Genomic DNA, 15,289 nt, shown 5'->3' on the forward strand with positions numbered 1-15,289 from the left:
AAGTAACCAGTTTCTATGTTAGATATAAGTGAAAACTTAGAACTTTTGCAAGACTTTTTATTACTGAGCAAAGCTGAAAAAATTACTAAGTACAAAAACATGAGAAAATTGGTAAAATTTATTCAAGTTGATTTGTAATTCTTTGCTTTAACACAATGGGTATCAAAATACTCAGAATTTAAAATACTATAATCTTAGACCTTAATCACAAACAATTAAGATTTTTTTTTTAAATGTTGCTTATTAATTTTTGAACACAGCTGGGGGTTTTTTAAAAATAAGATAATAGAAAAAATGATTATCAATTAAGTATATTACCTGTAAAAATTTTTGTACATATTCTGTGCGGAATTGGGACAGAAATGGCATTCAATCAGTGATTTCTAGGCTACCATGGACAGAAATGAAATTCCATGTTATTTCTTTTCACAAGGAAAATATTTCATATAAAAGTCACCCAAGGCATAATTCTACTCTTGTTTTTCTAACTTGAAACAGACATTGAAATCTATATGTTTTTACCTACTGTACTTCTTACAGACCTAATTTCGCGTGAAGTAAGATTATAATTCTAACAAGAAAAAAAGAGGTGTATTTTTTTTTTTTTTTGATATACAAGTGTTATTTTTAAGACATTTAGGCCTAGTGTATTTTAGATATTTAAACATTTAAAAAAAACAGTGCTTGAAATAAACAGTTTATATTGCCCTTTTAATCTATATAAAATCAAGGAAACCAATATGCCTGAAGATTGCTTATATTTTCTACATCCACTGATACACCACATAGATCAGAGGTCTGATAAAAACTGGCCACCTGCCTTTGCCACCATATGTGCATGACTAATTTTTTGACTGGTCATTCCTACAAATCAGACTGTTCCATGTGATTATTTTGGGGAAAGATAACATTTCCTATCCTGAATTTGTAAAAAATGACATTGCATTTTCTTTTTCAAAAATGTATGATGATTTTTAAACTTTACATATCTATTAGTTATTTGATTTTTTTTCACATTCAATGATTGTAAGATAGAACTGATGAGTGCTTTGATTTTTGGATTTACCCTGTTGCACATAACATTGGACCTGCCCAGGTACACAGTTGTAAGTCTGAAACATTTAGGTAAGCAAGCTGGTGGAAATCACAGAGAATCTACTTGATGTTTTAGGAAATTTAGAGATATTGTTTTGTTTAAGATGTTTAAGTATAGTTATGGTAAATAAGAATGACAAGAAGAATCACCTTGGACAAAAAGATATACAACAAAATCAGGTAAATACCTTTGAGTTACATTTATGCAGAATTGATACAGGTTATATTATTAAACAATCAAAGTAAGATGGCAGCAAACTAAAATTTGTAACTTGAGAGATCAAGGCTGTTTTTATTTTTTAGATTTACTAATACTTGTAATTGATTTAAATCTAGATTTAATAGTCAAAATTAATTGAATTATTAGAAACTAAATAGTACAATCAGTAGTTTTATGCAGCTGAATAAGACAGGGTCATCATAATCATTTGACATTTTATTGTTGTTTTCAATGGAGATTTCTGATATAACATTTTACATACATTGCAGGCTAGTGGGACCAGTTCTTACTTTGAGATGCCAGGTGAATAATATTGATATGCAGTATTGAGCCTGAAAAGGTATGTTTTTTTTAATCTCTATACTTACTGCTCTAAATCTTTTACAGAAAAAGAGCATAATAAAATGTTGTTGCAAATAGTGCTGTTAATCAATTCTTATAGAGACTTTTAGCAATTTCTTAAACAACAACTGTTGACTTGTGCACTAAAATGAGAATACTGTGTAACTTAGTATATTTGTATATGCATAAGCATAATAGCTAATATAGTTTGATAATATACAAAATATGAAATATAACTGCATTTACAATGGTGGGAATTTATTCCACATATTTTTCAATTAATTATAAATTTTATCTTTAAAGGTGAACACAGCCACATGAAGTTCTCCGAGGAAACAGAATCAGAGCACTGAAACAGACATCAATAAAAGAAATAGTAGTCTGAATAATCAGAAACATTTGATCAAATTTATGATTTGAACAGTTCCTCACCGACAGACTTCCAGCAAAATAATTGTATAAATAAAGTGTTTGATTCCAAGAAAACCAGTAAAAAAACAAAAACTTGCTGTTACAAATGAATATTGTTTTTGTTATAGTGAATGTAAGATGATTGAACTGAAGGATATGTATGTTGAATTTTGTATTTTGCTCATTTATATGACTATGAATATAAATTAATAAACATTTTTGAAATTAAATTACTAAACTTTTATTTTATTTCAAGCTTTTTTGACATCAAGCAACATATATGCGACTTACATGTGACTTATATTTTACTTATAAGTGACTTATATTAAGTCACTTATATGTAACATATAAGTCACTTATATGTTACTTATAAGTTGAGCATATCTTTGACTTACATGTCACATATATGTGACTTATATATATAACTTATACTTCACTTATATGTCAAAATGCCAGACATATACGGCACTTACATCTAATTTGCATTTAAAATACATATACTTGACTTATAGGTGAATTGACTAAGTGAAGTATAATCTACATATAAAATAGCCTATAAGTGACTTATAAGTGAATTCCGTAAGGGAAGTATAATCTACATTTTAAAATAAACCCCTTTAAATGCTTATAATTTTAAATTCCCTAAAGGGGTTTGGAAAATTTTTGTTAAAAAGTTTTTTTTAAAAAGGTTTTTTTAAAAGGGGAATTTTTAGCCCAATGATTTAAAGGGGCTGCCCACATTAATTTTAGGGTGTGTCATGACAAAAAAGAACATAAGAGTTTTTCGAACCCGGGATTTGGGTCAAGGGCCAGCCTGCGGGATCCCCCGCAGTACTGATTTAAGGGGTTCCCTGCTGTTCGCTTTGCCGGGCTCTATTACAAGTAGAAAAAAACTTTATAGCGAAAAAAGCTGGGGTTTCCCGATCCCGAAATGCGCGGAAAAGCGCAGGGCCTTGGTCTGGGGGCCAAAGCTTTGGCGGGAAACCCCTTATGTTGGTTTTGTCATGACATGGCTCAATTGTGGATTCAAGCCCTAACTGGTCCAGAATTAACACCAGTACTGCAGAAGACATGAGTTTGATTTAATTTAGCCTCAAAATTTGGTCACGATCAAGTGATGAATATTCTGATGAATAACTCATGAATACCTTTAGCTGCCTGTCATGAAAAAATCCAAAGTCCATGTTGGGATTCGTACCCACTGCGGTAAGGGGCAATTTTTACTTTGTACCAGTAATTAATAGCAATGAAATGTAAATAGTAATGAAATATAAGCATATTCATGGAAGCTGTAATAAGCTTGGACCTGATATCATTATGCAAATGTGAAGACCGTTGATAGAAAGAAAATACACTCCACTCAGAATAACTTATCAAATATTGAAGTATAACGTTGCAAAATCTATTTTATGTAACACTTGAAAGTGTTCAGCCTTTATCAAGTGACAAATAAAACAGAGACACTTGTATGTCAACAAACAATCTGTTTTAATGCTTACTTTGAAGTACCTGAAAGGAAGTTTTTACAGTTTAGAAAATGACCTTAAATCCAAACCCATAGTAAACTGTGTTTTATTGCACTGAATATGGATTGTACAGAAACAAAATTAACTTTATGAGTGTGCACACCTACATCATAATTTTCTCTTATCAATATTCTATTATAAAACTTGTGTGGGTGTAATAATAGAAAATATGTACCTTAAATTGCAGTCTCAACTAAAAGACTACAATACATTAAAGGGAAGTGATCAAAGCATCATCAAAACAGTTTCTAATTGAAAATCACCAGATTAGTTTAAGCTGCATGCCTCCAGATGAGCCAAACTATTTCAAGAAAATCAAACTTGAGAAAAATGTACTACAATTTTATGAAAAGCTGGCCTGAAGGTTTACTGGTGGCAAAGAATGATTGCAGGTGCATGGTTCCAGCAGATTAAGGGTTAATTGTATATGATCTATATAATATCTTTAACCAACCTTTCTATCTTCTCAGGATTACTGAAACTTTTTCTTCTCTTTCCTTCTTCATTTATTCTAGGAAGCTAAATAAAAACAACAACAAAATTTTACATTAATGTATCAAAAATACAGAAATCATAGAATTTTAAATAATTACATCTATTTTGTAAAAGAAAATGAGCTGCTTCACGACAAAAAACCACGTAATGCGTTTGCGACCAGCATGGATCCAGACCAGCCTGCTCATCCGTGCAGTCTGATCAGGATCCATGCTGTTCGCTTTACAAACCCTTTAACAAGTAGAGAAACTGATAGCGAACAGCATGGATCCTGATCAGACTGCGCAGATGTGCAGGCTGGTCTGGATCCATGCTGATGGCAAACGCACTATGTTGGTTTTGTCGTGACACGGCTCATTAATTATTGATCATTGCTGAAAGATTTGTTAATCATTGCTGCCAGAGTGCTGGCTCCATAGCCTAACCTTTCACATTATGTTTGGATATAACTTCAAAGAAAAATTACTACTACATGTACATGTAAAACATAAATTATATTAATTCAATTGCTTGTGACTCATTAATTAATGTTATATGATGTTCTGTAATCACTTGTAAATAACAGCAATGTTTTGAAATCTTATTTGTACATTGCCACTAAAACAAAAAAAATTTGGTAATGTTCACATGATAGCTTAACCTATATATTGCCATGTCTGCCTAAATGTACCAATCATAAGATGCTTCTTTTGTATTCTCCTTGCTATGAAAGGCTACTAACATTAAAAAGATTTACTTGGTCTATATATTATCTTGCTATGAAAGGAGTCCAACATAAGAAGAATTTGCTTCGTCAATATATAGGCTTGATATGAAAGGAGTTCAACATTAAAAAATTGCCTGGTCTATATATTGACTTGCTATCATTAGAAAGATATGATTAGACTTTGTTGCCTTGTTATGAAAGGAATCCAACATTAAAAGAATTTGCTTGGTCTATAAATTTTCTTGCTATGAAAGGCGACTAACATTCAAAAGATATGCTTGGCTCTGCTGCCCTGCTATGAAAGGAGTCAAAATTTAGAAGAATTTGCTTGATTGCTATAAATGAAGTCCAACATTAGAAAGAAATGCTTTGTCTGTGTTGTCTTTCTATGAAAGGAGTTCAACATTAGAAAGATTGGCTTGATCTTTGCTGCCTTGCATAGAAAGGAGTCAAACATATAAAATATATGCTTGGTCTATGTTGCCTTGTTATAAAAAAAGGAGTCAAACACTCAAAAGATATACAATGTCTATGTTGCCTTGCTATGAAAGGAGTTCAACATTCAAAAGATATGCTTGGTTTTTAAGGCTTTGTTATGAAAGGAGCCTAAAATTTGAAAGATATGTTTGGTCTACGAAGGGAGTCTAACAGTAGGTGAATTTGCTTGGTCTATCTATTGGCTTGCTATGAAAGGAGTCCAATATTAGAATGATTTGCATGGTCTATGTTGTCCTCCCATGAAAGGAGTCCAACATTCAAAGCATATGCTTGGTTTTTGTTGCTTTGCTATGAAAGGAGTCCAACATTATAATATAGGCTTGGTCTATGTTGTCTTGCTATGAAAGGAGTCTAACATTAAAAAGATTGCATTGGTGTATAATTAAAAAGACTAACATTTAAGGGTTTATCTGTCATAAAATTATACAATAATAATTATTGTTACCTCACATATCAAACGACATAAATATGATACATCTTACAAACTTTAACATGTTCTTTATACAAAGATACAAGTACATGTATATGATAACAGCAGCAAGTTAAAGTTATTAAAGTTATCAATTAAGCACAATTTACTCTTACTTAGCTGAATTTATTTTTACAGTCTTCCACTGCTTTAAATTTAGGACTGCCTATTGTTATTTTCTTTTAAATATATATAAAAATGATAGAATTAAGAAATAAACTAGAACTGTGTCCAAAGGACACGGATGCCCCCACTGACAACATATATATGGTATATAGTGAAAAAATCAACAAAGGGCCATAATTCTGTTAAATTTGGTCGCAGCAAAAATTCCTTCCTTTACTACCATTTACACATTAAGGTTGTTCATCCCTGAAAGTTTAAGCAAAATCTGCCATCCGGTTTAAGAGGAGTTGCGTTCACAAAATTTCTAAATGGTATATAGTGAAAAAATCAACATAGGGCCATAATTCTGTTAAATTTGGTTGCAGCAAAAATTCCTTCCTTTACTACCATCTACACATTAAGGTTGCTTATCCCTGGAATTTTAAGCAAAATCTGCCATCTGGTTTAAGAGGAGTTGCGTTCACAAAATTTCTACATAGTATATAGTGAAAAAATCAACAAAGGGCCATAATTCTGTTAAATTTGGTCGCAGCAAAAATTCCTTCCTTTACTACCATCTACATATTAAGGTTGTTCATTCCTGAAAGTTTAAGCAAAACCTGCCATCCGGTTTGAGAGGAGTTGCATTCACAAGATTTCGGGACGTACGGACAGACAGACGTACGGCGTGACAGACGGACGGACGTCCGGCCGAAATGGAACAAGGGGTCATTTCTTTTGTTATTTTCTATTGTTTAATAGAGGGCCAATGGCCCCTTATTCTATTGTTACGGAATGAAGTCTATTGTTCTCTTTTGTTCTGTTTACAGTTAGATGGCCCCCTATCCCTATTCGGTAGTGCGGACAGACAGACGGACGGACAAGTGCAACGCTATATGCTCCCACTCTGTGGGAGCATAAAAAGTATAAACTGTCTGGTTAAATTGCTTGAATGTGAATTTGGCTACACTGGTACAAAAAAAAACCAAGTCACTCATAATCCATGTAGGCAAATATGATATTCTCACCTTGTCTGGGCTATCATTGATATAAAATTTCTCTTTTCCCGTTGAAGTTTTCACTCTACGGTTTCTTAGCCCATTGGTACCTGAACCAGGCTGATCCCCATTTTTTTGTGAATGAGCGACTGTCCATGGTCGCCAAGACATCCTGATTCAATCTTAAATCTTTTACATTCCAAGTTTTTTGTAAATTCCACAGCTTTACTACATATCATTAAATTAAAAATTTCTTTACTCTCCTGATTTTATCCTGTTACCGGGTAATTAGTCCTTGTTTAGGAATCAAATCTTTCCTTGGGACAAAAGTTACTTATTACAAATTCTAAATTATTAAAATTCTACCAAAAAATGATTATTCCACATAGCATTTAAAAAAAATTGATAATAAAAAATAAAATGATCTTCCAAGAGACCATCACAGACCATCACCATGTCATCTTAATATAAAATATCATGAAAAGTCGAAGAACTTCTTTCATAATCGCAAGTACTTCAATAATCTAAGGTCTGCAATACTTTTATAAGTGGGTAATAAATCATTAAAAAATGGAGAAACAGTTCACTTATACCTCATCATAGATATGATAACATCTGAATAAACATTTAATACACTGTACTCAACAACTATTCAATGTCTAAACTTTGCTCTAATCTGTCAAAATCTCAGTCGTCTTAGAGCTATTCTATTCAGTTATCCACTTATTACCAGTTATTAGAAAATGTCACAATGATTTTATTAAAGTTTGTTAAATGAGTATTAAAGTTTATTAAAACATAAATAAACAAAAAAAGTTAATATTTCAACTGGTTAATGTAAAAACTTTCTGTAACGTTTTAATATTTCAATTAATTCCAATTTTATATCAAAGTGACCGAATTTTAACCGAGAAGAAAAAAAATCCCGACAACACATTTGTACCTCAAACGCAAACGGTGAGGATGTATAAACAAACAAGAGCTGTCCGTAAGACAGCGCGCTCGACTTTTTTAGTGCTTGCCTATAATACAAAACATTGACAGTTAAGGGCCATAATTCAAATAAAATCTTTGACAGAATTACCTTCTCCTGGACATGTTTGGGAATCATGATTGTAAACAAGTATTCCAACTTTCAAATTAATATCTCAAACAGTTCAGTCAAAAAGTGGACTGGTACTAAAAACTTAACCAAGATTCTAAGTCGATAAAAGGCCTTAATTTTTAAAACAAACCCTTGACAGAGTTACCTTCTCTTGCGTACAGATGGGGGTAATGATGTGAAATAGCATTAAAAGTTTCAAAGCAATATCTCAAAGGGTTAAGGCAATAAGTGGATTTTACCCATATTCAATGTATTTTCTAAGTCAAAAAGGGGCATAATTCTGTCAAAAACCTTGACAGAGTTATGTCCTCTTGTCTGTTGATGAAGGTCGTGATGGTAAACAAGTATGGTCAGTTTCAAAGCAATACCTCCAATGGTTTTGAAATAAAGTGAGGTGGTACAAAAAACTTAACCAAGCTCAATACACTTTCTAAGTCAAAAAAGGGCCATAATTCTGTCAAAAACCTTGACAGAGTTATGTACTCTTGTCTGTAGATGGAGGTTATGATGGTGAACAAGTATGGTAAGTTTCAAAGCCATACTTGTAATACTTCTGAAATAAAGTGGGGTGGTACGAAAAACTTAACCAAGGTGTGACGCCGACGCCGACGCCGACGCCGGGGCGAGTAGGATAGCTCCCCTTTTCATAGAAAAGTCGAGCTAAAAAAGGAACGTTTCAGACAATGTATATTTACACATTCGTAAATTATTTCTCTAGGATGTCATTCATGAAGTGGTTTTCTATTTACTTAAATTTTAGGTATCTATAGATTTGTTAGCTAATTTAGATAAACTCATAGAAAAAAGACAACTAAAATTGTCTTACTTCACTGTTTGAAGATAGATTGATGTTTATTATGGTATTTGTTTTATTATACGTTTAATCTTTACAAGTTCAACTGTTTGTCTTTTCACTTGTTTTACCATGAAGGTCTACTGTAGTTTAATGACATGGAAAATTAATAGAGTATTTTGTTTTGTTTGTTTGTTTCATTTTACGCCTTTTTTCCAACAGTATTTCAGTCATATAGGCGGGTTACTGTATAATAATAGTTTCCTATCCATCGTCCCTGGAGAGTTACACCAGTACTAGACTCCCTTCCTCCGCGCTAAACTACCAAAGCATCTCCCGGGGATCGAACCCACGCCAGAGAGGTAACTGGATTAGATTTCTTGTCATCGACTCTAACCCCTCGACCACGGAGGCGGTTAAATAGAGTAAGAATTAGATAAAGCTAGACATGCGTCCATAGGACATGACTATGTTCTCACTCTCCCCTATATTGTCACAAAAAATTCTGTACAATTACTCGTGCCTTAAACAACATTTTTGGAGTTTTATGAGATAAAAGTACAAAAATATGTTAATTTTTAATAAATCAGCAGCCATGACTCTGCTTATCTCCAATAAATGACATATAACAATGGTAAAGTTACATAAGTTTTCTTGATGACAAATATTCCTATGGCTCTAGCAGTTATAAATATAATTCACAAGTCTGAAATTATGTTGATGTTTTTTTTCTTTATTAGGGGACATAACTCTGCCTATCTCCAATATACTTGTGTCGCTGATATTACTATTTTAAGAAAGCTCCATAGCTTAAGCAATTATACACCTCACAGGTCTAAAAATGCTATTTTAAAGTTAATCTGTGTGCATAATACTGCCAATTTACAATAAATTTGCCTTAAAATGCACAGGTGTGTAAATTCACATGCTGATAACTGTTCTAAGAAAGTTTCATGAATTTTGAAATAATACACCCATCACAAACTGTCAATGTTGCGACAATTGGACAAAATGGCAAGAGCAAATAATTATTTGCCCCTACCCCCAAAGTGGTTGGGCTGTAACAGGGTCATAAATCACTTCTCTTGGTTAGTTTCATTTTGTATAAATATTCTTAAAGTATATACCTTTTTTTATTAAACAAACCTTAATACACACCTAAAAAAACAAAAAAAATGTAAACTAGTCTCTTAAATTGTGCACTGCTATTGGTTAATTTCAAATCTGCTCTCAGATTCAACCAATCATATGCTAGAATTATAGACTGGTATCCAATATCAAGTTTTATAACCTTGTAGGGTCATTTAATTTCTTATCCACCATAGCTAAACATTCCATATGTGTTAACTATTTGCTTAGCAAATACCCGAAACACAAGGCATGTCAATTTTCAGGTAGTTCAAACATTCAAACGAGAGTGAACATCACCCTCTGACAAATTGACAAAAAAGAGAAATAAATGAAGATAAATTTTTAACAGTACATGTTTTCTTAAATAGTTTAATTTTGTTACCACTTCTTTTAAAGTTTGTTTATTGAGGTATAAATTGTGGTCTTATGATGTCATGCAGTTTGAGAATTTAAGTATCTAAAAATAGAAATGATGATGCAATTCCATACACGTATTCGTTATGAATTATGAAATCATTATGAAATTAGCCTGCCCTGCAATATCAAATAAACCAAAATACTAAACAAAAGTCATAACCTTAAACATCCCAGTGATAAAAAATTGTTTACAAGTAGTTCAAGAAAGATTGATTCATGATAATGTTAAAAGCTTAAAAGCTAAGAAATTTCAAGACATTTTGGACATATATTTCTCAATCTACCTATTAATTTCATTTTCATAATTTGGTTTGATATTTGAAATTGCAAAGGAATACTGACTCATTTTGATATTCAATATTATTATGTTTGTTGTTTTATTTTTTTTGTCAGTTATGAAAAAAAATTGTCATATCTCAGCATTCAGTAGATAAGTCTCATGCTCCAAAATTATAATTGAGCCGTGTCATGACAAAACCAACATAGTGCGTTTTTGACCAGCATGGATCCAGACCAGCCTGTGCATCTGCGCAGTCTGATCAGGATCCATGCTGTTCGCTTACAGACCCTATAACAAGTAAAGAAACTGATAGCAAACAGCATGGATCCTGATCAGACTGCGCGGATGTGCAGGCTGGTCTGGATTCATGCTGGTAGCAAACCCATTATGTTGGTTTTGTCGTGACGCGGCTCGTATCATTTTAGATATGAAACTGCATGATTAAGATCAGTTTATTCAACCGTTATGAATGAAGTTGTTAACTCATATGCCACTGTAAGAAAATAGTTACACAGTACCACCTATCCTGATATGAAACTGGAAATAGCTGTAGCCCTAATTTGTTGAATGTTAAAATTGAAATAAGCACTATCCTAATTTACCTGATAAAGAAACTGGAAATCTTTAGGGCAGATCTCATTATCTGATGTAAAACTGGTGAAAAATGTTGTTCTACTTTACCTGATGTGAAACTGGAAATAGTTGCTATCCTAAAATACCTCATGAAAGACCCTAAAAAATGACATAAGTGCAGACCTAATTAGTACCCATGTGAAATTCGAACAGTTCTAATTTTTCCTGATGTGAAACAGGAAATAGCTGCAGTCCTAATGCAACCAATGGGAAACTGAAAAAATAATCAAAGTCCTAATTTACCTGATGTGAAACAGGAAATAACTAAAGTCCTAATTCAACCAATTGGGAACTGGTAAGATAATCAAAGTCCCTGATTTACCTGATGTGAGACAGGAATTAGTTGCAGTCCTAATTGATCGATGGGGAACTAGAAAAAAATTGCAGTCCTAATTCAACCAATGGGAAACTGGAAAAAATATTCACAGTTTTAATTTACCTGATGTGAAACAAGAAATAGCTGAAGTCCTTATTCAACTAATGGGAAACTTGAAAAAATAATCACAGTCCTGATTTACCTGATGTGAAACTTGAAACAGTGCTTTGAGAACAGCTTTACATGTTTTCAGCATAGCTGGGTTATGTTGCAGTGTGTTCAGTAGGGACATCTGGTAGAGGGAGGCACTTAAGGACATTGTTACGTCCGGGAAATCGCCGTCTGCTACCTTCTCTCTCACAACATCCCATCCTGACCTTAAAAAAACAGATTACAACATGAAAGTTATTTCTTGCATATTAGACTATTATGTGTCTCTGTTAGTTTTTAATCATGCTAGAAATTTCATCTGGCAATTGGGGGTGCTAGATGAGTCTTATGCACTAATATTATATCATTTTAGAAACTTTTAAATTGAAACTGCACTCTTAAGATGAGTTCATTTTGCCCTTATGAATGAAGTTGTTAAATCATAGTCAACTGTTAAAAAAAATAGTTCCTGATGAAATGACAGAACAGTAACACATGGCGGATATTACAGTATAACCTCTGCAAAGCAAGACCCTTTGGGAGACACAAAGTTTGGTTGTTGCTTACAAGTGTGCTCTACAGGGGTTAATTATAATTGGAAATCTTACATACCTTAACAACTACCGTATCAGACCAAAATATGTCATCACTTTATACAACCTTTAAGGAAGAAATGATATGAGCCGCGTCACGAAAAAACCAACGTAATGCGTTTGCGACCAGCATGGATCCAGACCAGCCTGTGCATCCGCGCAGTCTGATCAGGATCCATGCTGTTCGCTTAAAAACTCAAGTAGAGAAACTGATAGCGAAAAGCATGGATCCTGATCAGACTGCCCGGATTTTGTCATGGCGCGGCTCAAATGATATTGCTGTGACTGTAAAGAGGTAGCGACTCTTCAGACTGTTCATTCCCCCATATCAATACATTCATCTGTTTGTTTGTAGGATAACAGTTACTGTTGCCTTGCCCAAAATATCAACATTATATAAGGCATACACAGTAATGAAAATATGAACGCAATCTCTGGCATTTCATTTTCTAATTTGAACACATACTAATTTGTTGCAAAATTTTCCATGTTGGAAAGAAATATTAAAATGTCATTTGCACTTCAAAAGACTGATTGTTTTAAAGTCTTTATCTAAATACTGACCTTACATTTTGTAAAATTTATGTAATATTAATGTATGATTTCATATTGTTGATATGATGACAGGTCAAATTTAAAAAAAAAGAAATCATGAATTTTTAGACATATTTAAATTTATTAATAAGATCATATATAATGCAATAACACATACTTATAATAAATGCATGCTCATAATAGCATACATAGTAGAATAATCACTAACTTGTATAATTATTTTATCTGCATTCAAATGAACAAATGAAATATAAGTATGAAATACCCTGTGAGACAGCTTGCAATTAAGACAGTTTTTTATCGAAGGAATAAAAAATCAATTCTAAATGATTAAAATAGTCAAAAAAAAAATGCAAATTTCATCATTACCTTTTTTCCATTTTGTAATCAACTGGACCTCAATCTTATATCCTGATCAACTTTTATTATATTCCTTGAGACGTACAGAAAGATCCTAGAAAGGAAATCTTCAATTAAAAACATCAACAATGCTTTGAGTATAATCAATAAATCTTTTATCATCAAAATTTTAAATTTCAATATTTCACTTCAACATGTCAAAGGTTCAATTCACTTGCTACATTTTAAATCTTTGTTAAATTTAAATATTTCTATAGAAAAGTTTTGACTTCTTTACAAAATAACGGAAATGAATGGACTTTCATTGATGAATAGCAAGTCATTAACTTCAAATATTTCTTTAATTAACACTCACTCCTACTAAATTTGTGAAATGGACATGACCTGTTTTGAATTTGGAACAGTCCATTGTATGTTTTAGGGATTTTAATATCAAAACACAACAGTAAACAAGTAGAAGTTAAATTTCCTTTCAAACTGCTGAAGTTTGCTGGCTCAGGGCATCTTTTGTATTAATAAATATGACTTTAAGTAAGTCAAAGAGTCTGTTCATTTCATAATCTCAAAGTCCATCAACTTTTATATATAATATATGAGCCGCGCCATGATAAAACCATCCAGCATGGATCCAGACTAGCCTGGGCATCTGCGCAGTCTGATCAGGATCCATGCTGTTCGCTATCAGTTTCTCTACTTGCTTATAGGGTTTGTAAGCGAACAGCATGGATCCTGATCAGACTGCGGAGATTATGTTGGTTTTGTTGTGACGCGGCTCAATTATAATAAGCACTTACACGCCACACAACACGAACAGTCAGTAATTATTTATTGCATACCTTTCCGCTATATTCCATCAGTGCAAAACATAATTTTTTCTTTATATATGATATAATTATGGTACTATATATATAATATACAGTATACGTGAAAGGTCAACCTTATCATTCTGGGGTGGATCGCAGGATTTTCATTGGTCAGTACAAATTTTTGTGACGGTTTCTGACCAGTCAAATACCCAAGATCTGAGATTGACCTTGAGAAATGTCTTTATAACCTAATAGACTCAGGACTCAAATTGGATCCTGCTCTCCTACCAAGCCTGTTGGGAGGGTAAAAAAAAAGCATGAATATAAAGATCACCCTTATCTTATCAGAATGGATGTTATCTTCATAACAATGGATCCCATCATTTAAAAGTGATCAAACTGTTTTAATTTAACATAACATTCTCAGCAGATACAGTGTAATAAGTAATTACATCTAAATTATGGTAGTCATTTTCTCTCTCAGATTGTAAAAGGGTAAAATAATTGAAAATACATAATGATATAGACCTATAATCCTTTGAAGTATATATATTTTGGCAAAAATACTTTTTAAATCAACAAATACAAAAAAATAAAGATATTGAATCTTTACTAAACTTAGAATTCAATCAACAATCCATGTTATGATGAAAAGAAATAAATTGTTTTTTCTGACAAAAACTATATAAATTAACGTTTTTAGACTATAAAATTGTAAAGCATTGTTAAAGTTCATAATTAATGTTTATATTTATTAATCTACCATGACAACAATGCAGTTGCGCCTCAGGTCAAAAACATGCAGCGCACATTTTTGAAAATAAATGATGAAATGATGAGAAGAAAAAAAACGGTAAAAACAATTTTTAAATTAATTTTTCTCTAAGTTTGTAAAATTTTCTGTTGTTTTTTTTTATGCTGATTTTAACTCATTTTATTGGTCAGATCTTGGCAGTCAGTCCATCTTAAACCTGCTTTCCTGGATAACTGATATGAGTAATTACCAATTTCTTCACAAGTGAACAACTTCTTATCCAATATGATTTCAGAATCACTGCAAGCATTAAGAGACAAACACCATAAGACTCAATTGTCCAAGATCAATTGTTACAGAGGCCAGTGACCTCTGGATTACTTTTCTGATGCTCTACCTATTAATATAAGCAGGGAGACACCTCTACTGTAGAATTAATTCAAGTGGAGAAGTTGTAACTACTTAAGAATAGAAAACAGGCCTGTAATATGACAAGAATGAATTAAAGTTATTCAAATAAATAATTGTTAA

At 32.4% G+C, this 15,289-nt stretch overlaps 1 protein-coding gene across 2 annotated transcripts in view; it reads right to left on the reverse strand.

Annotated features, from left to right (window-relative positions):
• The window catches only part of LOC132731177 (WD repeat-containing protein 49-like), a 74,213-nt gene that overhangs the window by 58,665 nt on the left and 259 nt on the right, over positions 1-15,289 (reverse strand). Inside the window, exons 2-4 of one of the 2 annotated variants that reach the window (XM_060717306.1) lie at positions 13,208-13,292; positions 11,743-11,917; positions 4,049-4,113 (exon numbers count right to left, since the gene is read on the reverse strand). In XM_060717306.1, the coding sequence (XP_060573289.1) occupies positions 4,049-4,113; positions 11,743-11,917; positions 13,208-13,218 (251 nt within the window). In that variant the 5' untranslated portion in view covers positions 13,219-13,292. Of the gene's footprint in view, positions 1-4,048; positions 4,114-6,895; positions 7,190-11,742; positions 11,918-13,207; positions 13,293-15,289 lie in introns of those variants that run through there. The other variant, XM_060717312.1, reaches the window with a different exon arrangement.

Source organism: Ruditapes philippinarum, unplaced genomic scaffold (assembly GCF_026571515.1).
Source record: "Ruditapes philippinarum isolate M1 unplaced genomic scaffold, ASM2657151v2 ctg1864_1_1_1_1, whole genome shotgun sequence".
Lineage (NCBI taxonomy): Eukaryota > Metazoa > Mollusca > Bivalvia > Venerida > Veneridae > Ruditapes > Ruditapes philippinarum.